The 22849-nt window shown below is 49.9% G+C and overlaps 3 protein-coding genes across 3 annotated transcripts; 1 reads left to right on the top strand and 2 right to left on the bottom strand.

Moving 5' to 3' along the window:
* Window positions 1-271: 271 nt before the first annotated feature.
* Window positions 272-940, bottom strand: LOC121835532 (the record flags this gene model as incomplete). Its single annotated transcript, XM_042289855.1, has 1 exon — window positions 272-940. A coding segment is annotated over exon 1 (669 nt), but the record flags the coding sequence as incomplete, so codon positions are not given.
* A 2603-nt stretch (window positions 941-3543) lies between these two features.
* Window positions 3544-12813, top strand: LOC120839826 (protein ALP1-like). The gene is made up of 6 exons (XM_042289609.1): window positions 3544-3571; window positions 3905-4020; window positions 5104-5543; window positions 7648-7859; window positions 11092-11263; window positions 12709-12813. The coding sequence occupies exons 1-5, from the start codon at window positions 3544-3546 to the stop codon at window positions 11259-11261; spliced, it is 966 nt and encodes a 321-aa protein (XP_042145543.1). The 3' UTR covers window positions 11262-11263; window positions 12709-12813.
* Window positions 12645-13756, bottom strand: LOC121835531. The gene is made up of 2 exons (XM_042289854.1): window positions 13628-13756; window positions 12645-13015 (listed from the first exon to the last, which is right to left on the bottom strand). Exons 1-2 carry the CDS (start codon window positions 13715-13717, stop codon window positions 12695-12697), a joined length of 411 nt encoding a protein of 136 aa, XP_042145788.1. The 5' UTR covers window positions 13718-13756; the 3' UTR covers window positions 12645-12694.
* Between the last annotated feature and the right edge of the window lie 9093 nt (window positions 13757-22849).

Here is a 22849-nt window from a genome sequence, read left to right as displayed (position 1 = left end):
GGTCGGTCCCCTACTCCGGGTCGCTGAGCCGCCGCTTGATCGCCTCGGTCGCGAAGTCCATTGCTGTACCATCTCCGGCGTCCAGTGCGTCAGTCGCGTCCTTAGCTGCCGGTGTCGTCTCAATGGTCTTCTTCGCGTTAGGCTCACTTTCACCAACAGTGCCTTCCGCCGTCAATGTTACGGCGGAGACCTGGCCTTCTGGCATCGCTAACAGCTCGTGTTGCTGCTCACCGGACTCTTGAGGGTCTTGCGAAGAGATCCTCGTGGTTGGAGTCGCCGCCGCCTCGGCCCCTTCCTCGTCCATTACGAGGTTTCTGTCCTGGCTGTCGGTGGTCTTGCTGGCAGCAGCTCGAGCGTGCGACCGTACGCAATCCGAGGCCTCATGCCCGAAGCCTCGACACTCCTCGCACCTTGGCACTCTACAGTCGCGCCGTATATGTCCCGTGCGTCGACAGCGGAGGCACACCGGTGCCCGTCCGGGGACGACAACCAGGAGCGGGCCTCCGTAGAGGCGGAGCTGATGCGGCAGGGACTCCGGTGTTATGCCTTCACGGAGCACCATGCGGATGATGACGGTAGTAGAATCCACGTCTGGCAGGCCCTCGATTCTCCACTTCTCGCGGGTGACACCCTTCACCTCCTCGTATGGCTCGAAGGCCCGTCGAAGGGCGTCTGCAGAAACGTCGAATGCCACCCAGTGGACTTTTACCTTCAGCTCTCGTTTTTCTGGATCAATGACCAGGCATGGTCGCCCCTTCACCAGCATGGTCCCCTCCCGCAGAAGCTTCTCTTTGGCGGAGGTGGTGTGCAGCTTCAGCAGCCAGACCTGCCCGATTTGAAACGCGCCAAGTCCTGCTATGTCCTCCCGAACTCCCACCTGGTTCAGAGGCCCCACGAAGTCTTCAGCTCGGTACGGCCGCCCCCGAGTATCAGCGTGCATCCTCTTTGTTTTTGCCTCTGTCTTTGCACTATTTTTGAAATAAGACTGAACTATTAATTGACCAGATTATCAACGTTTATCGAGTTTGAAAAACGGTACATCAACAGGGGTGTTCTTCCACAGTTATGAGTCGATGTACTGTGCAGTATATCCAGTCATAACTGTACCTATGAAGGTACAGTTGTCACAATGAACTGTGGCATTTCTGACAACCCTAACAACACATACTGCGTTTCCCGTTCACAATTACCACATCACGAGGTCAGATACTGGGATACCTTAGCTGCACCTGCGATTCCATGTACTTACCAAGGCTGCAGCAGTTGGATGGGTCAGGCTGTGGCGTTGGGCGAGGTGCCACTGGTGCCAGGCGCCTTCCCCCGCAGCCTCGGGCCAAATCAGTCCCCACGAGGGACAATATTCTCTCTTCCTCGGCGCTCAGCGGAGGGACGGGGTTGACACCCCCACCGGTTTGCTGGGTGGCACCGGACAGGTCCAAGTTCCTTCGACGCGCCGCGCACACACGGGCATTCCAAAATGCCTTCCACTCGGCCCGGCTTTTGACCGACGGGCCCTCGACATTGAGTTCTCGGACACAGATGTCCCACAGGGCAGTTCGCTCTTCCTTGGATAGCGGACTATCTGTGACGGCCCTAATAGCGGCGTCCCACTAGAGCGACAAAGACAAACTTTTGTACGACGACACGGCAAAGTGTCTTGTCGCTCATCCCGTCCCACTGTGGCGACGGACACCATCGACAACTGTCCGACGACGGACAAGACCTTGTTTGTCGTCTGACTTGTAGCGCCGCGGACGCCGTGTGGCAGTCCCACTAAAAGACAACACTCGACGACAAGCGTTCTCCTCGCGCGTCGACGCGCATCCTTCCGGTCTTGCCTCGTTTGGACGATCGCGCGCTCGCTGCTTTGGCGGTTTTGGTTCGCGAAGTCGCGGGTTGATTTTGTCATGGCGTGTCGCGAGAGGCAGCTCGCTCTCGCTGGGCTAGTTCTGCTAGAAGCCCTAAGCTCGAGTGAAGACGACGACCTCATCCAGCCTCCAAAAAAGCGGAGGATGTGGATGCGACCCCACCTGAGGAAGCACAGGGAGCAGGGGTGCTACGAGAATTTGATGCGCGAGCTGGCACTAGAAGACGCAGAGTCGTACCACTCCTGGATAAGAATGGATACGGCCACTTTTGAGGAGCTGCTGGGGAAAGTGAGGCCACTAATAGTAAAGCGAGACACCCCGTTTCGACAAGCCATTCCGGCAGGCGAAAGACTCGCCATCACGCTCCGCTACCTCGCTACAGGTGAGTTATGTCGCTGTGAGAAGTCGCAGAAATCGGTGTACTAACATACTAGACAGCTTATTTCGGAAACGGTATGTTTGCTCGCGCTCGCACTCGCACATCCCCGGTCCAGGTGGCAGCAACCAACTTCATACCCCTGCCAGACTGGCAATTAAAGGTCAGTTCCATTGAATGGCATTTGTGTGATGGGCGAATCAGCTGTGCGCGTGCAATGTGACAAATGCGTCCTGTGCACGAACACAGTTGACTTTCACTTTCCCCCCTAATGTCTCATACAACGCCTACACACGCCGGAGCGTCGCGCGCACTGATTGGCCGATCGCTCAATTGTCATTCGATAGAACTGACATTTAATTGCCAGTCTGACAGGGGTATTACATAACTTGCAAAATTCAGTTTCGCTTTCGCAGGTTATAACAGTGTGATTTATCTCTAAAGTACGTCTAAGTAGCGCATTTTATTTCTCAAACTATCAAAGAAAAGGTTTGCCCTAGTCAAACAAATACAGTCAAGAAAAGTTGTATGAGTGACCCATTGGGAAGTTCGATTAAGCAACAAAACTGACCCTGAGAAAAGTGGCAAAATGCTTTTCCTTGCCTATTTTTTTTTTAATCATACATTTTAGCGCTTTACGACGGGGTTGTCTTTTTTTTTATATATTTAATAGGCGTCTCTCCAATGCAATGTTAGTTTTTGTAACTTTTCACCTTCTTTGATAATTTCTTATATTAAATACACAGCCTACCCACTCATATGTGTAAATTATAGCGCTATTGGGCAGGAGATCGAACTATAGAGGGCGCTCTGACCCGTTTGTTTTCCCCACGCTCGGTGTTTACTCAACACAAGGCCTGTGCACATGCCGACAGGCCTTATGGGCATGGCCATGTCATCTTCTACAATAGAGCGCGGGGCACAGTCTAATGTAAAAAAATACTAACAATCGACGAAGCGACGTTAAGTGCCGGTTCTATTTTCAGAGAATGCGAGCTTGACCCACTTCGGCTTTTGTGCTGAGCTGGGATCGTGCATGCTGCATTGTTCATGCAGGCAGTAGCGAAAAGAAAAGAGCCCTCCTCCCCCTCGCCGGAGAACACGAACTCCAGCCGAACGCGTTCGGTTATGTCGGCCGAGCGCTGCGTCATTGTATTTGTTGTCCCCATCCGTGTAGTTGTTCAGTTAACCACTTGGGGCGTCACGGTCTGTCCTCCTCCCCAATAGCTTGCGAAACTGATGTTTGCAATTATTTTAGAGTAGGTTGCTGCCATCTGGACCGCCGGTAGACCATCAATTATGGTAAATCTGGAAGTTGTCATAAATTGTAAATAAAGAATAGCCCTGCAACCTGACACCACTGGCTGGGTTCAGTATATTGATATAACAATCCTTATCATACTGATGTTGCTGGCTATCGTTCGCTGTATTCCTAAAATTTCAGCGGTCTACCCACCCGAGTTTCGGTCAGTTTCCCAGTTTTGACAGGAGTCGCATCAATAATCACCATTATCGGTGCGTAAATATGATCAAGTGAAAGTCACCTTTGAAATTGCTCCCTGAAAACCCTGCATTTTGTATACCATGGTGGCATACTTGATTGTTTAGAATACACATAGAGTGCTTTCACTAATTTCAATGCAATGAACCTTCATTCCAGGGGAGACCTTCGCCTCTACTGGTTTCCAGTTCAGGAGGGCCCACAACACGGTCTCCAAGATAGTGCACGAAGTGTGCATAGCTATATATGAAGTTTTGGCACCTGACTTCATCAAGGTAGGTTTATCTCGTAAACATACCATCACAATTAAAGCCACACAGTGGTGTCAGAACAGAAGCAGAGGGACAAGCTTTTGACACACAGATATGGTGACCTAACACCTTGTGTCGGGCAATCACAGTTTTAACAAAACTGTGATCTAGCCAAAAGGAAAGAGAAGTATCAAAAAAGGAAAGAGAAGTGTCAAAAACCTAAGTTTGACTGCCCTGGGCCCCCCTCCTCACAGTTTTCCCCCACCCGTCTTACCATCTTCACTTTGTAATCTCAACCATTCAAGGGCGCAGGCATCGTCCTGCTGGCCACCATGGTCTCGACCCACATCTTGACTAATGCACGTCATCTGCTCCTATCTGGTCAGTGGTGTTGGTCTCAACCCGCTCAGCCCCAGTGCAACACCACAGCCCTCCACATCTAGTGGCATTGGCGGCCTAAGCTCTCAGTCACTCCATAACGACATGTTCTGCTGTCTCGTCCTGCAGGCCAAGTGTCCTGAAGAAACCGTGTCTACACTCGTGTTTTGCATGCCCTGAACACTCCAATTCGCACCTCGCACAGCATTTCATTGCCTCTCGAGTTGTTGGTGACCTCGGTTTACTGTTGACTTGCCTCAAGTGCCACCTCCGGGGCTTGAGGGACCATTCTATAATAACCCATAGACCATCTCATGGCTCTTGTATATAGTATTCATGACATAATGACTGTCATTAGATGCGGCACTTTGGGCCTGTATGGTGTGGGCTGTTGCTTTTTTTTGCGAAACCGTGGATCTCCTGGTCAAATAAAGATTGCAATCACTATCACTGATACTAGCACCATCACGGGAGTGACGCTGCAGCATTGATTTTTCTGTTATGTTGTACTTGCAATTTTGTGCATCCCATTAATGTGTAAGGGTCACCATAATGTCTACCCAGGCTGCACAGTGCACTGCCTGTAAATTTGGCGAGTCCACTTACTGGGCGCACATGACTTTTTAGTGTTCAATTCAGTAAGTAGACAAAGTTCCGTTTAGTAGATAAGGTGTTTCCTTTCTATGAGGGTTTCACAGTTGGCTGACATGTCTTCCTCTTTCTTCCAAGCTACCATCAACGCCGGGCGAGTTGAGACAAGTTGCCCGGGGGTTTGAAGAGCTGTGGCAGTTCCCGCATTGCCTGGGCGCCTTAGATGGCAAACATGTGACCATCTGCCCACCTCTGGGTACAGGAGCCATGTACCGGAACTACAAGGGCACATTCAGCATTGTGCTGATGGCTCTTGTAAATGCCGACCTCAAGTTCCTGTACGCAGATGTGGGCAGGAATGGACGGATGAACGATAGCGGTGTCTGGGCTGCCACAAGCTTACGGGCACATATCGACCGTGGCTCTGCTGGTTTCCCGGAGCCAGCACAGCTGCCAAACTCATCGAAGGTGGCACCGTTCGTTATTATTGGTGACGAAGGGTTTGGACTCAAGCCGTACCTGCTGAGGCCCTTTCCGGCAGCTGAGCTAAAGGATCCAGAGACGATGTTCAACTATCGGTTTGTACAGACTGTTCTACCGTCGCTGTGCCACTATCAGTAAGCCTTGCCTTGCATTTGCCCTGTAGTGAGAATGACAATACATAGCTTTCATGTCGCATCACATTGGTTGCTATGCCCAGGTACTAGATGTGCCATTAATACAGTGGAAGGTATGTTGTCACGCGCATCCCCGAGCATTTCACTTCGTGCTACTAATGCTCTTGAAGATTCGCCGCATGTGCAAAGGCCCCATTTCTGGGTACCGTGCTCCATCATGAAAACTGACGTGCGAATATTGATTTCTCAATCAAATTGAATCGCACATCCCCCTATAAAGCTACCTATAGCACAACTATCTACCAACCAAGAGTTTTTGGCATTGCACATATTATGACTGCCTATGGTGGTGTCCACCACCGTTGTCTCACATAGCTGTCATAGGCAATGCCTGGGAATAATACAATGCCCTACATATTCTTGTCCTGCCCTACATATTCTTGTCCCTTGGAGATTGGACTTGCCGGGGATCCAGATCTAGAGATGCCTGCTTTGTCATCCACTTGTCTGAAGTTCAGATGTTGACATGAGCTTTTGAACCTGTACTCCGTGTCACTAGTTGCGTGCAAGACAGGCGAGGGCAACACCAGACGAGGGGAGAAAGGGAAAGCACTAGCGAGTTCGTTTGACACGCACTGGTACCGTTCGAGTTCTCCCCCAAAATGCATCGCACTCGCAGAGTGTTGCACGGAGAACTGAACTCAATCGATCCTGCCAAATGCACCGAGTGCAGAAGACTGAGGCTGCCGCCATCTATGTTGTAGAAAGGGTACCGACCTCAAACCGAAACTAGCGCCTTTTTGTTCGGAGTGATGGGTGGGAATGAGAGAGTGCAGTCGCTACCAACGTTTATCTACAAACGTTGGTCGCTGCAACCTGTAGTTTATAGTTGCAATGAGTTCAAGCAACTCGGCTGTTGTAGAGATAGTTACAGGCGTCGTAAATTTCTGCAACCAGCTGTTTACAAAGCAGCTGGTTGCAATCTTTCAATTCTTATAACCGTTTACACTGAAGAAAACTGATGATGCTGTCCAAGAAGAAGCTTGATTTGTTTGACCATGATATTATGCGTGAGCCACTGAAAGGGTAAGGCTTAAAACTAGTCCGTTGGATTATCCAGCAAAACGTTTCGTGGGACCTTCGATTTCGATGGTCATTACAGGTGAATCAGATATTAATTAGCCCTGGTGAGGGCGTCGAGAACGAGAGCTTTCTCGAACAAAATACGACAGGGCAAGTTAGCTGACATAGGTAAATGTTAAACATGATGATGCTGCCCAAGTCTCGGGTAAAGTCACTGTGTTTAGCATTCTCTGATGCTTATTGAGCAGTCAGAGGTTTCTGCTGGGGGAGTTTTGTCGACAAATGTTAAATTTTTCACTCCCACACGGAAGGTGATAAACATCTCGGGGGCCACTGATACGTTTGTTCTGAGAGATTCTAACACACTGGTAAATTTCAGCGTTTGTACGGCAACAGAGCGACTTAACGAGCACTTGGCCGGTGCTTTGTGCGTGAAAACCGTGGGAGCAAAATCTGGGTGGCCTCGATCAGACGATGGCTTCCATGCCTATAAGAACCTCGGGACAGAGATTAAAATGGAAGCCACGCTTGCCTTCAAGAAAGTGCTTGCCGCACAAACGGTCGTCCTCATGAGGCGACCATTCTTTTCGATCAACGGATATTCTTCAAATTTTGCGCTTTTTAAAGCCTGCCTGGAACTTGTGGCAACTCAGTTCACTACTTTTGCTGTACCTTTCGGTGAAATTAACGGCTGCACAGCTTTGCGGCATGCTGAAATGCTATGACACCCATGAAAAATGTGCGCCCTTCTACCCACGCCACCGGCTCAGGCGCGATCGCAGCCGCACCGCAGCTCTATAATGTCAAGCCCACGTGTTGGTCTATATGCTACACTGGGAATCAAGTTGAAAACAGCTAGCAGTTCTGCCATGGCAATAGGAAATCAGTACTTATTGAAGGTTTTTAAAAGAGCATGCCTGCACTTTTAAAAGTACAGTATGAAGGGTCATTAGTGATGCAAGATTATTGTTTCTTTTTCCAGACTCTCCCGGGGACGTCGCATTGTGGAAAACAGCTTCGGAATCCTCCGCAACCGGTTCCAAGTCTACGGGCACCCTCTTCGGCAAAAGCCTCACAGGGCTGTCAAAGTTGTGAAGGCAACAATTGCATTGTACAACTTCCTCCGGACAAAGAACAGTTCAAGAGGGAGGTACACGCCTCCAGAAAGTCTCGACGTTGAGGACGTCCTCACAGGTAAATGCAAAATGGGCTATTTGACGTTGGTGCTATCCAGACACTCTGTCCTAGTGCTAACGTTGGGCATAAGAATGGTGATGTGCAATTCAAATGAACTCCTGCGCCCACCATTGGTTTTTCAGGTAATTGATGTATTTGATTTGTTATAACAGCAATTACTGTGTTTTCTGAGGTGGGTGGGCATGGGTGGGCACATATTTTTGAAAACGAAACTAAACCAGGCAACACCAAGTGGAACTGCTAAAGACTAGAAGGCACATTTAAGCATGTGCCTTCCAGTCTTGCCCGACATAAGCAGGTCAGCCTTTGTCAGGCAACAGTGACAAGCACTTCAGTTTCGTCCTTTGCTGGCTGTCGCAGCATATACAGGTTTCACCAAACTGTTGCCTCCTGTCCTTACACAGCATTGTAGAGCTTGTTTCTGGGTCGACGATCACAATCCTCTTTTATAGGCCTTTTCTTAAAACATAAATAACCAACTGTGAACCACAATTTGCATCATTCACCTTTCAGTTCAGTTTCTCGGGTAACTGTCCGTAGGCTTTACATTTTATATGATTATCCTTTAAAGGGATACTACAGCAAAATTTCGGCGCTCATTTTTTGGTCTATATGTGTTCAAAAAAGCACCATCAAATCGAACGTACCAATATCTTGTTAAAAGTCACGAAAAGGAATTTTAAAACGAATTAAACGATTAGTAAAGAGCACCTGGTGGATGTCGCTAACGCCTCGCTTGTAATGCCCGTCTAGCAACCTTGGCAGCTAGTGACGGAGGTTGTCTCGTCTCCGGCCACGACGAGAGAAGAGGGGCAGGAGGAACTCCCCTCTTCAGGAGAATGCCTTTTGTGTGTCGCAGAAGTCGCTATTGTCCCCCTACAAGATTATAGAAGATTAACCCGTCACTCAAAATTTGTACAAAAGCAGCCGCTTCGGTGGCTGGAACGACTTGGCCATCCTCTCGACGTCAGCCTCGTCGTAGCTTTGCTCGTCTTGAGACGACCTACGTCACGATTGCGTTGGATCTCACGTGGTCTCCGCTGGGCCTTCTCCGAGCGCTTGCCAGAGGGGGCCGTTTATAACGAAAAATACAGCCACCAGGCTCAAAATACAAACGTGCGATTGTCATTTACGGATATTGTGGATCATATTCAACCTATTTTTGAACACGACGGGAATATTTCAAATTTCGTTGAAGTATCCCTTTAAATGTTTACCCTAATTGCAAAGGAATCGGCAGGATATCACCAATTCGAACAGTAGCTCAGCAGTGCGGCAGTTTCCTAGGCAGACGCAGAGAGTGCCGGCACTCGTACAGAGCCCAGTTGCTACAGGGGTACGAAAGTTTCTGCCACTGATGTTGCTGCAGTGGAGGAGCCGATATTTGTTTCGCCACAAGCGCAAAAACAAAAATTTGAAACTAGATATATGCAAAACTATAAACACTACCGAAAGCAAATTATATTTCGTAACTCAGGGTTGCTGACTTAGTAAAAAATAGTCGTAACACGGAAATCAAAAGAATTTAGTGCAGTTTCCCTTTAAAGGTTCGCTTAAACGGTTTTGGGTTTGATTTTTACAGACTGTGCACAAGAAAACTAACAGAAGAGCGACCCAAGTACACATATGTAACGCTACTGGGACGCACATCTCGCCACTGGTACATAATCGGCAGCTGTAGTCCTTGCAAGAAGCTTGGTCGTATTACCTTTCACATTGATCACAATACTACATAGCCAAACACCCCTTCTGGAGCTACCGCAACGAAAGCAAGCCATTCCTGCTATTGTGATCCTCCTGTTGCCTTGCAATAGTTGTCCGCTTGAGTCGTCCCATTCAATGCTATGTCACCCTTGTGCCACTTACGTCTCGCCTTCCTATATTTTGTGCCCCTTTCCCTAGCAGCAGTTCTAGCTTGTAGAAATGTAGCATAAGATAAATGAGAAAATAATCAGAGTACAGGCAACCTGGTGTAAGTTTAATATGATGGCTAACATGACATTGAGGTGGGAAAAGAAATGGAGCGAAAAAGACAGAAAAAGGGGACACACCTCAAATAACATAGCCCCTTTAGAGTTTGATAGTTCTTTTTGCAGTTGATAATGGACATGTGAGGTCCGTGCTCTGGAGCTTGAGAGTTTGGCACTCCGTTCAGTAAACGGAAAGGAGCGCCGTCGGAGACTGACACTCGAGTGCACTCTTTATGCACCGAGCATTTCTCAAAGTGTGAGTGACTTCTTCACGCTCCATGATGTCACATCCACAAATAAAATGGCTGCACTGACCGAAACGCCGAGACGTAGGGTGCCCCCCGAACTGCTGGCCCTTTTTATTTGAATAGCGCTTAATCCAGCAGGTAAAAACAATTTGATTTGAAAGCCAAGACAGCAACTAGCGTTCCAGAAAAGGTTTGTTTGTGCACCTCGCCTGAAAACGAATACATCTATCAAACGGTAGCTTGCCAATAGAACAACGACAGAAAAGTTGTGGAGAGAAAAAGACATTCGAACCGTGGCCCTTTTTAGAATGCTTAGCCCAGCGAATAAAGATACTTCAATTAAAGAGCCGGAACCAGTTAACGTTGCGGAAAAGGTTTGTTCGCACATCTCGCCTGAAAACGAATTGGCATGGCATCTATTGAACGGCTGTGTGCCGGTATCGACATAGTAGATCGATGGATTCAGTCTTGTGTAGCAAGATGGAACCACGGGACATCTGACAAGTTTGACAGTTTTTGCGTCGACAAGCGGGTTCAGGAATGTTCTTTAATTTAAATCTGAACAATATGCATGGTCAATGAATAGCTCAGTCGAGGAACTTTCCGCATACATGCTCGAAAGAAGTCTTCAGACTTTTCACAAATATTAAAACAATCATATATAAACTTCCTAACGTCAGTCCTTTTTTTTTTAACTTCTACGTTACAGAGGCCTTCAGTAATTTATGTTCAAAATAATTTTGGCTTCTGCCACTCGCATCCATGAGATGATGGGTTCATCAGAACCGTGCTTTTGGAAGTGGCTCATGCGGCTCGTCTATAGTTTCGGTGTGTTGCACTCCCGTATCTATGCTCCATTTAGCTGCTGCGTTTGGAGTTTGAAAATTGGAGTGTCGGAGTAGGAGTAAACGAGTGCAAACTTAGCGCGCCCAATGAGGATTTAATTTCATATACTGTTAGCATATGCCTATTCCATTTTACAAAATGCTTTTTATTCTTGCTCTACTTCAGGAACAGTACGCGGTGGCACATGGAGGAAAGACGTGAACGACAAGGTAGTCTTCCCTGTGCAACGCATTGGCGGCAAGCCATCAACCGACGCCAAAGCCGTTCGGACGGTCTTCAAGGAGTACTTCTGGGATGAAGGCCAAGTCTCTTGGCAGTGGAAGTTACTGAAGTAATGGTATGTGTCATTTGTTAAGACAGTCTCTTTCAAGCTTTGCTACTTCACAATCCACGAAAAGGATGGCCCCCACATTTCTCTAATGCCATAAGATTTCCTTATTTTCCAATGTATAGGAATCTGACACATATTACAAGTAATACCGAGCATTTTTTTTGATAGCTAATGGAATACAGTAACAGTAAATTAACAGAGCTTGGGTGGTTATGGATTCTGAGCTGAGATCTGTTCTTTGTTTTTATCCATACTTATCCAAACAAATTTTGGATAAGTATGTTGTGGTGTAGATTAATAAATAGGTGATGTTCTGCTGGAAATCTACATCCACTGATCTGTACCTTTGCCCTGCACTGAATGTAACTTACGAGAAAGTGTCTGGCAGTGGTTTCCCCAGGAATTAAAATTAGGGTGTGTGTCTGGGGGGAGAGAGAGGGAGGGAAAGGGGGGGAGGAGGGAGTTCAGCACACGGAGGCAATTATTTTTCTGTTTTCATGGGTGCCATCAGACAAACTAATATCCAATTCGTCTGGGCCCGCACCGTGGTAACCGGACAAAAGCTCACCTGACAAAAGCTCACCGGACAGAAGCTCACCGGACAAAAGCTCACCCGTTTTTTTCACAGACCCGGACAAAAGCTCACCTCTTTTTTTTTCGCTACCCGGGCAAAACACGGACTGAAATAAAATGTGGACGCAATGGACATTGCACCATATTTAGGTGAACTTGTGCCCCATCCCACGCAAGGGTTTACTACGGTTGATCGAATGCCATTCCGTCGAAACATGTTTTAGAGAACGGGCACGTTTTATTGAAGCACGGTTTAGAGAAAGCAGAGCCTCAGTTTAGAGATATGCCGTTTATCGAAATGGGGACGCTACTTAAAAAAGGCTTTTCTACTTCGCGCGTGTATTACTGGTGTATTAATCCAAACCCCCTGCTGTGCTTCTGCCGCTTCGCCGGCGGCAGTCTGCGGCGGCTCATTACAAAAATGTTAAATCACCTGACTTATCCATACACGCCGCTTCGCGGTGGCCGAATTCGCTAAAAGGAGGTTTATCGCCTTTTTCTCTAAACTTGGTTTCTCTATAAAACCAACACGAAATTTTTTCCTGGTGAGCTTTTGTCCGGGTCTTTTAAAAAATGGGTGAGCTTCTGTCCGGGATTCCGCACCGCACCCGTCCAGTGCACTAAACTCTTTCCACTTTATACACGAAAGGCTGGCGGGGAGAGAAGGACGCTTCCCTCTCGCCTATAGCCCTCCGTGTATGACGAACCGCACTGCATCGCGCGATACGGGTCCAGACGAATTGGCCATAAGGGGGGTGTACACCCCCCCCCCCCCCCACCCCCCTAGGGGGTCGGTAGGGAAATCACGGGTGTCTTGTACTACTCAACAAGTAAACATGAAGAGAGCTCATATGGAGACTTCCTTTATTCTGGCGCAGCCACCACAACGACCTGTGAAGATATGGCTGCTTCCACGAGGGCCTTATGCGCGGCAAGCATGCCCAGCTGCCTGCTGGTACCCCTTGGTATCGTCCGAGCAAGCACCTCCATCATCAGGCCAAAGCCCCGACACTCATCAGGCTCCACCTCCCTGGCAGACTTGAGGCTGTTTACAGCTGCCTGCAGCAGTGCCGCCTTGTTTGTCGCCAGTTCCTCCGTGCTGTGACGGCGGCTCCTTTTGGCCGGTGCCTCAGGTGGTGGACTTTCGTCTTCGGACCTGTAGTCATCGGGCACGTGGCAGGAATCCTGCAGACAATTTGTGTTGCATCTTATCCTTTTCTTTCATTTGCAAGTGTTGAACTAAAGAGAACTTTCAGTGGATGTTATGTGCAGATTTTCACACAAGTGTTAAACAAAATATTGGACTTTTAGTGTATGTAACATGCAGTTTTTCACAAAAACAGTTTAACATGTGTAGTTAACAAGGCCATCATGATTCCACAAGGTACTAATTGCCGAAGTAAAACCTAAGGCATAGGGAGGGGCTCATACACTCAGTGAGACAAGATATCTCTGCAGTTGTTATGGAACACTGCTGCAATCCTCCCATATTTGGAGGTGCTGACATCAACAGTGATGGGTATTATAATAATCTTTTAAGTGCTTTTTTAAATATAATTTTCTCAATTTTTGTGTGAGGGCTATAGCATGCAGATCTGCAGCACCTTTTGGCAAATATATGGCCATATGTAATGAGTACTCCTCTCCGTCGTGGAGCTAAATATTTGGGCACCGTAGGCGTCATACAGTTTGGTCATGAACTCGATTTTTTAGCGATCCTGGGCCCCCGAAATATATGCTGCAAGCACCAACTTTTCTCGGTCAAGGGGGGAAAGTCCCCTCGGTTAAGGCACTCACCATATCCTCTTGGGAAGCATGTACTGCTTCAGGCGCCTCGGCAGTCGACTCACTTGGAGCTTCCGGTGCACCACCGGACAAAAACTTCATTTTCTTGAAGTGCACCCATTTTGGGACATGGACATCGTCGGCCCCAACACCAGAGCGTTGCGTGTCTTTTACCTTCCGGTTCTCTCTCTGGTACTGGGACCGGAGGTTCGTCCACTTGTTCTTTACTTTGTCAACTGCAATGTATTGAAACAAAATTATGACACCTTCACAAACAGCAGCACAATTTTGAGGTGTTGAATGCTCCAAAGTGTGTTGATGTCAAATCTCCGAAATTTATGCTAATGTGTTCGCTCAGTCATTCTTGAATAAAATTGGTGTGTCTGCTGATCTAAAGAGATGTTTACTTCTGTGCGGTAACGTAGTCGAGAATTATTTTCGGGGACGGGTTGGGATTGTTATGACTAAGGGGGCGGGGGGGGGGGGGGGGAAGGAAGGGAAGGGAGGGAGGGAGGTGGGGGGGGAAGGGAGGGAGGGAGGTGGGGGGGGGGGCTTTGTCTCATCTTTGCTTGTAGTAGTCGATGTACTGTACAATTCACCGGTACGAACACGGCCGTCCCCAACCCCCCGGCTAGGTAGAGCAATTCGGTAGTCATCCAATATTTGTGTTCCTTTACTAAACAAGATTTTAAAGAAATATTTTCAGAAAAAGAAGGGGGGGGGGGGGGGATTCCCTAAACCATCTCCCTGCCTTCGCCACTGCTTCCGCGAGCACCAAAAATGCGGCCGTCGTGCGGTAAGGATAGATCTATTGCTAAATTACCCAAGCATCAAGGAGAATACAGAAAGTAGTGTTCCACGCGCACGCCTTCCCCGTATAAAGCATTTGAAGTAATAACCAAAATAAAGAGTTGACGAACGCGCGAGCAAGATGCAATTTGTTTTTGGCATTTGCATTAGAAAAGTTACTACCGCCGAGTCCAGCACATGCGGCGCGTGGAACACCAATCCCTGCGTTCTGCTCGATGCTTGGGTAATTTAGCAATAGGTCTATTGCGGCTCTGGATCTTTTTGATGATTTCTGACATCGGGAGCAAAAAGATAAACGAGTACTCACTCCTGTCGCCGAACCCCAAGGCGCCCGTGATGTCGGCGAAGGCCCGCTCCTTTAAGTTTTTTTTATGGTAGTCTGGATGTCGGATATCCCACAGGAACCGGCGATCCTCGATCATTTGTATTAAGATACCTTCTAATTCAGAATCGAATTCGACACCATTCGCGGCCATCGTTCGTGCGGTGTGCGAGTAGGCTTTTCGCACAAAAAACGATTCTGGCCGTTGAAAACTTGAAATCCCACTGATCAGTGGTATCAGTGTCGATGGTCATTCCGTCGCGCCCGTGATCGATTATTTAATAAATTATTCGAAGAGAAAAATAGCCGTCTCCACTTCAACCATGTTTGTCGAAGCGTTTTCGCCCAAAGAACGAAACACGAAAACCGTGTCGTCCGACTCCGTTTGTCTGTGTATTTTGAAGTGTTTTGTTGACAACTCCAGTCCCACTAGGAAACAAATTTCCTTGTCCCCGTGTTCTTCGTCGTGTCCGCCAGGTGGGACGGCGGACTCCGGCGGACTACGACAAACAGGCTGTCTGTCGATGTCTTTTGTCGCTCGGTGTCGTGTGTCGCTGTCGTTTGTCGTTGTCTGTCGTTCTAGTGGGACGCAGCCATAACAAGGACAGGGTTCGCCAACAGATAGTCTAGGAGTAGAGCGAACTTCCCCGGGGACACACGGGCCCCGAGCCTCCTCCTCTTGGCGGCGTTGTCGGCGCTGGCCATCCTTTGCCGAGTCGAAGCAGAAGCGCTGGTCAAAGTCTAGTCTAACGTCAAACTCGAAAACCACGAGGTCGTCTCAAGGCAACAATCAAAGCAACAACAAACTCAAATCCCAAATCCGGATTTTCCAACGTTGCCAAGACCCCAATTAACGAACGGCTACAGTTCGTGCGAATAATTATTATTGTCACTCAAGCAAAATGCATAATCGGTGCAAATAGAATTCAGCTTCTGTTATTCTATTTGAAATAAAACAGGTTCTACGTTTTTCAAACCTAAAAGTAATATTTTTACAAATCCCTTCACTCGGTGTTTCACAATTCCCTGTGGGGACAGTTTTGGGGAAAATTCCCGACGAAGTTTCAACTTAATCGTTTCTTTTGACCGACGTCACGGTAAAGTTGGCTCTCCAGTGGAGTTTGCCAGCGATGAAGTTGGGGCTCCTCCCACCGGCGACGTCACGATGAAGTTTCTTCATCGCTTTTTCCAGCATAGACAGACTGGTGGAGCCCAACGTCCCGCTTCGTCTTTTGGGGGAGTTTATTTCTTCAGACAAGAAACAGGTCTGAACATAGAATTAATAATGTTTTATATCTCATACAGTAGATAAAAAAATTCAAATAAAATAAAATATACGAATGTACACCCGCCGGCAATATGAAGGTGAAAACCTTACCTGGTTTCTTGCCTGTTTTACGGCTCCCGAAAGCTATATTAATTCTCAACGTCTCAAATGGTTCATGGCTTGGGGTCTAAACTTTGCGTCCTAGCCCTCTTCTGGAACAGAGCTTGTTTTAAAACTTGCAGGAGCGTCAAATACAAGAAGAGGGCTATTCACCTTCATATCGCTCATGGGTGTACACACTGTGTGACACCGGCGGTATTTCATTTTGCTCAAACAGCGTGTCGAGGGAGGAAAATTTTAACAGCGAGGTTGGGGCCTGAGAGGAGCTCGTTTTACCGTATAAGTAATTGCAAAATAGTGTAATTTGTCAATGTACTTACGATTCAAAAAATCAGGAACGGACTCCTCGTACTAACTCTGTCACGCTGTTTGCCTCATCGTCAATGCAACGGGGGTGAATGGTTCCCGATTGACCGCTACAGAACTCGGGAGAGGGTAGGACCTTCAACCTCCCCCCCCCCCCCCCCGCCCCACCACCACCCTCCCGTGGGTGCGCCACTGAGGGAGACTGTACACACCGCTACAGTGTTAGCGTGAATACGATCATCGGCGTTTTTTGCATTTTGCTCGGACAGTGTATCGAGGGGCAACATGTCGTGACACCTAGATTGGTGCATCAGATGAGCACTTTTCGACACATATATAATTTTGGTAATAGTGTGTCATCGGTCAATGTAAGATTGTATATTACGGAAATGACTCGCTCGTGCCGTGCACATCACCAGTGCAGCGGCGAGGGGGGAGAAGGAGGAGCGGAGGGGGCGATTAATTTATTTACCATTAAAGGGGCTCGTTGCAGAGATTACATTTTAAAAATCGTCAAAATACGCAAAAAAAAGTTTTATCGCGGAGCTTTGGGGGGGGGGGGGGGGGTTATGATCCTCCAAACCCCCCCCCCCCCCTTCCCTCCGTGGGTGCGCCACTGAGTCATTCACTTTGTGACACAAAATTCAGCCTGTAGGGTTCTCGTCCGATTCCCCAGGCCCCTGTCTCCGGATGAACGTGACACAGCACACGCATAGCCCTCGGCAGAAGGTGTTTATTCCACTCACATTCTGCTGGTGGGTTTCGGGATCAGGACAGGTGATCGAGGAAGCCTGGAGGGGGTACGCCGCCACCGTATGCTGCATGCTGATCGTCCGTACGGTGCTAGTCTACACCACATCCTGTGGACGTCGCCGTCGAGGGTCAAAGCCGGGGTCTAAGTCCGGACCATGTCACCGGGCCGTCGCCCGAGCCGGCGGCGCGGTCGCCACCAGCGCGAACGTCCGTCGTGGCCCGTTTCCCGAGCAAGAGTCCTTTTCCTCTTTTCCGTAGTCCGAGCTTTTCCCGCTGTTCCCGCCGTCACTGCGTACCAGACCGGCCGGAGCTTCTTCTTTCCCATCTTGGGCGGTCTCTCGCTGGAGCTCCCCGTCTGGCTCTGCCGTAGCACGTGCAGGGCCTCGGGCGCCGACGCTGTCCGGGAGGGGGGCCCTGGATGTCCACCGCCAACGCCGCCAACGTCTTCAAGATGGGTCCCGAGGCAGGAGGTTCTCGGGCACCAAGCTTCAAAGGCGCTGCCCTCGCCACGGCGGCATCCGAAAACGAGTCCTCAGGCGCCGGCGTTTGGTTGTCGACGAGAGGGGGGCTGATAAGACCCCGCAAGCCTTTATTCTTGAAATCTTTTGTATATGTCCGTTGATTTTCGTGCAACCTAGTCGTTTACCTTCTGATATTTGAATCTCAACTTTTAGAGTCTGTGCCGTAATAGTTTTATGTATCTCACTGGTTGCCTTTTGTGGAAGCTAGTCATTCACTTTATCATAGCTGGTATTCAACTTATATCCGCGCCTTAATATTTTTATGTATCGCCGTTGACTTTTGTGCAAGGTAGTCATTCACTGTACGATGGTTGAGATTCAGCTTCTGGTATACGTGGCTTGATGTTTTCATGTATCTCGCCAGTGAGTGCAGTAGAAGCAGAAGCTCCTTCTTTGAACACACCTGTCGCCGTCTGCTATCATTTCGCTGTGCAAGCTGTTTGTTATCAAACGCAAAAGCTAGTGCTGGCCTGGAGGTGGAGCTTGTAAAGGACTACATAGGCAGGTTAATAGCTGCTTCATACAGTTGATCTTCGCTGTGCTACGTCGCGATCACTTGAGACGGCACGAATTATAGTGTAACAGGATTAGTATAATCCTCTTTGAATTGTGACTCAGGCCTTCACAAGCGGTCTGAGCACAGCGAAGCAACTCTGTGAAAAGTAGCCTTGATGACCTGTCTTTCAGTCCTTCTGATTTAGTGTGTTGTAAAATAAAAATATGCATTACCTGTGACTTAATTTTAGTTTGTCTTATGTTCTTTAGTTCTTTTTTTTACAGTCACTGGCAGTAGAACTTGAAGGCCTATGTGGCGGTTATTTGCAGTAATAAAGAAGGGCTTTCAAGAGCCAAGATTGTTCCATGTCATCGCTTGATGAATAAAACGAGATTATTTTAGTTGAGAATCGACGGTCCATAAAGGGTGCACTGCTGTGAAAAGATAATGCCCTGCCTCTAATGAGCCAAGTAAGCTTACAAAGTCTTTGTAATGAGCCGAGTAAGCTGATAATGTCTGGTAAAAACAAAGTACACACAAGGCATCACAAGAAATTTTCAAAACCATAAACCTTTGAAAAGATTTAGGTGTTAGCGGATAGTTTGGATTTTCGCTCGTTCTGCTAAAATTCTTTTACGCAGAATATTCCGATTTCGTTATGCCGCGGAGAGGGTGAAGGCTCCCAGCCGCGCCTTGCAGCAATAGGGATCAAATCTTAGTAGATCGTTTTTGCGCAACTATTAAGACACGTTGCGCACGCCAAGGACAGGTATCGTTAAGAAGGGAAACATTTTTTTTATTGTTATCTAGACCACAGAAATCTCCGCTTAACATAAACTAAGCGCAAACTTTACAAGTGGAGGCTCCTTACGTTCGATCGCGCGTCGGCTGCGTGAACGCTCGTGCAGGGGCAGCCCAAGTCAAATCTGCCCGCTCTTGTCCGTAGCCTCTGTAGTTGGTCTATGTTAAGGAGAGACGAAGTACAGTCGCTTTGAGGAGAGTGCGTCAGTTGTGAAAGAAAAACCAGCAATCGCTTCGTGCTTATACATGTCACGTCTTGCCTCCTTTACGAAGCGACGAAAGAACGAGCGTGTGATCTCCCTTCTTGGCGTCTGAGGCACGCGTGCGGTAATACAAAAACACTGCCTTTAATCGTACCAAAGTCACTGTGCAGCATACAAGAGTTCGCTGCTACGCTAGTAAGCGGCTTTTCTCGCGCAGGAGCGAAACAGAGCCTCACTCCGGTAGCATAGAAGTACAGTGTGCCCATTTTCGCCCTAGTTCGCGTTTTCCAGGCCGTCCAGTCGTTCTGCTGGTATGTCGGAAGTATCTGTAGTCAATTACGCGTTAAACTGTAGAACTCGCGACAGAAATGCAATCGCGAAACACGAAAACTAACGGAAACAACCTTCCGCCGCATTGCATCCAAGCGAGAGCGTCTGCTAGCCAGAAGTCGGCATTTTAGGTCGCCCTCACCCTCACAGCCACACTCACCTAAGCCCTTCACTCACCCTCACCCTCACAGCTAAGCTCACCTTCAGCCCCTCACTTACCCTCACAGTCCAACTCACCTTCAGCCCTCCACTGACCCTCACTGAACCTCACGGCCCTCACGCACTCACCGCACTCACCGCCCTCACGCCCCTCACCGCCCTCACGGCCCTCACGCCCCTCACTCACTCATGGCCCTCACGCCACTCACCGCCCTCACGCCACTCACCACCCTCACGGCCCTCACCGCCCTCACGGCCCTCACCGCCCTCACGGCCCTCACCTCCCTCACCGCCCTCACGGCCCTCACCGCCCTCACGGCCCTCACGCACTCATAGCCCTCACGCCACTCACGGCCCTCACCGCCCTCACGGCCCTCACGCCACTCACCGCCTTCACGCCACTTACCGCCCTCACGGCACTGACCACCCTCACGCCACTCACCGCCCTCACGCCACTCACCGCCCTCACGCCACTCACCGCCCTCACGCCACTCACCGCCCTCGCGCGCCTCACCGCCCTTGCGGCCCTCACACCCCTCACGCCCTCACGCACTGATGGCCCTCACGCCACTCAGGCCAGCTTCAGATAGGGCAAATTCGCTCAGAAACCTTACGTCACAACACCAGCAACACGGGCCGCCCGCGATCACACGCAGCAACCAATTGCTGCAATTTGCCATCGTCATGATAAAATTTTATTTTTCTTGCACTATTTAGACACAATTACGCGTTATAAACGTGTTTTTATGTATTTGAATCTCGTCAGGAATACTAATGCACCTTTCTGAAACAGTTTATTTCCAAAAAAACGATCTATTTCAAACCAGAACCAAGTCTTTCGGTGTCATCATCACCGGCACGAGGTATCACATGAAAATGTTGCGTCCCTGATTGGATGCAGCCGCTTCAAACGCATTCGAATTGCTCCGAGTTGCTTGCTTATTCCGAGCCGCACCCGATCTCAGCAATTCGTGTCGATCTAGGGAAAACTAGAGAACAACCCGCTATTAACAGCAAATTTGCTGAGAAAGATGCTCGATCTGAAGGGTGCCTCACGCACTCACCGCACTCACGCACTCATGGCCCTCACACACCCAGAGGTCGGCATTTTAGGTCGCCCTCACTCACCCTCACCCTCACAGCCACACTCACCTAAGCTCCACACTCACCCTCACCCTCACAGCTACACTCACCTTCAGCCCCTCACTCACCCTCACAGTCACACTCACCTTCAGCCCCTCACTCACCCTCACTGAACCTCACGGCCCTCACGCACTCACCGCCCTCACGGCCCTCACGCCCCTCACGGCCCTCACGCCCCTCACGCCCCTCACCGCCCTCACGGCCCTCACGCCCGTCACTCACCAATGGCCCTCACGCCACTCACCGCCCTCACGCTACTCAGCGCCCTCACGGCCCTCACCGCCCTCACCGCCCTCACGGCCCTCACCGCCCTCACGGCCCTCACGCACTCATGGCCCTCACGGCCCTCACGCACTCATAGCCCTCACGCAATCATAGCCCTCACGCAATCATAGCCCTCACGCAATCATAGCCCTCACACCACTCACCGCCCTCACGGCCCTCACCGCCCTCACGGCCCTCACCGCCCTCACGGCCCTCACCGCCCCCACGGCCCTCACGCCGCTCACCGCCCTCACGCCACTCACCGCCCTCACGCCACTCACGCACTCATGGCCCTCACGCCACTCAGGCCAGCTTCAGATGGGGAAATTTCGCCCAGAAACTTTACGTCGCAACACCAGCAACACGCGCCGCCCGCGATCACACGGAGGCTGCAATTTGCCATCGTCATCATAAAATTTTATTTTTCTTGCACTATTTAGACACAATTACGCGTTATAAACGTGTTTTTATGCATTTAAATCTCGTTAAGAATACTAACGCACCTTTCTGAAACAGTTTATTTCCAAAAAACGATCGATTTCAAACGAGAACCAAGTCTTTCGGTGTCATCATTACCCGCACGAGGTATCACGTAAAAATTTTGCGTCCCTGATTAGATGCAGCCGCTTCAAATGTATTCGAATTGCTCCGCGTTGCTTGCTTATTTCGAGCCGGACCCGATCTCAGCTATTCGTGTCGATCTAGGGAAAGCTAGAGAACAACCCGCCATTAACACCAAAATTGCTGAGAAAGATGCTCAATCTGAAGGGGGCCTCACGCACTCACCGCCCTCACGGCCTTCACACCTCTCATGCCACTCACTGCCCTCACGCACTCATGGCCCTCACACCCCTCACGCACTCACCGCCCTCACACCACTCACGCACTCATGGCCCTCACGCCACTCACCGCCCTCACGCCCCTCACGCACTCATGGCCCTCATACCCCTTACCGCCCTCACCGCCCTCATGGCCCTCACGACCCTCACGGCCCTCACCGCCCTCACGGCCCTCACGGCACTCACCGCCCTCATGGCCCTCACGGTCTCACCGCCCTCACGGTCCTCACCGCCCTCACAGCCCTCACGGCCCTCACCGCCCTCACAGCCCTCACGGCCTTCACTCACCCTCACACTCATGAATTTTCCTGGTTCAGAAACTCACTCACCTCACCTCACCTGTGAAGATGAGGGTGAGTGAGGGTGAGTGAGGGCCCTCATGAGTGAGGTTTGCCGTGGTATGCACACACCTCATGCGCTGACCACCCTCACGGCCCTCACGCCTCTCATGCCACTCACTGCCCTCACCGCACTCATGGCCCTCACACCCCTCACGCCGCCCTCACACCACTCACCGCCCTCACACCACTCACACACTCATGGCCCTTACGCCACTCACCGCCCTCACGCCTCTCACGCACTCATGGCCCTCATACCCCTTACCGCCCTCACCGCCCTCATGGCCCTCACGGCCCTCACCGCCCTCACGGCCCTCACAGCCCTCACGGCCCTCACCACCCTCACAGCCCTCATGGCCCTCACGGCCCTCACCGCCCTCACGGCCCTCACGGCCCTCATAGTCTTCACGGCCCTCACCGCCCTCACAGTCTTCACGGCCCTCACCGCCCTCGCAGTCCTCACGGCCCTCACTCACCCTCACACTCATGAATTTTCCTGGTTCAGAAACTCACTCACCCTCACCTCACCTGTGAAGATGAGGGTGAGTGAGGGTGAGTAAGG

The sequence above is a fragment of the Ixodes scapularis genome, unplaced genomic scaffold (genome assembly GCF_016920785.2).
Source record: "Ixodes scapularis isolate PalLabHiFi unplaced genomic scaffold, ASM1692078v2 PGA_scaffold13__105_contigs__length_92229423, whole genome shotgun sequence".
NCBI lineage: Eukaryota > Metazoa > Arthropoda > Arachnida > Ixodida > Ixodidae > Ixodes > Ixodes scapularis.
Note: the sequence above shows the minus strand (reverse complement) of the source record. Positions and strands in the feature narration are given on the sequence as shown.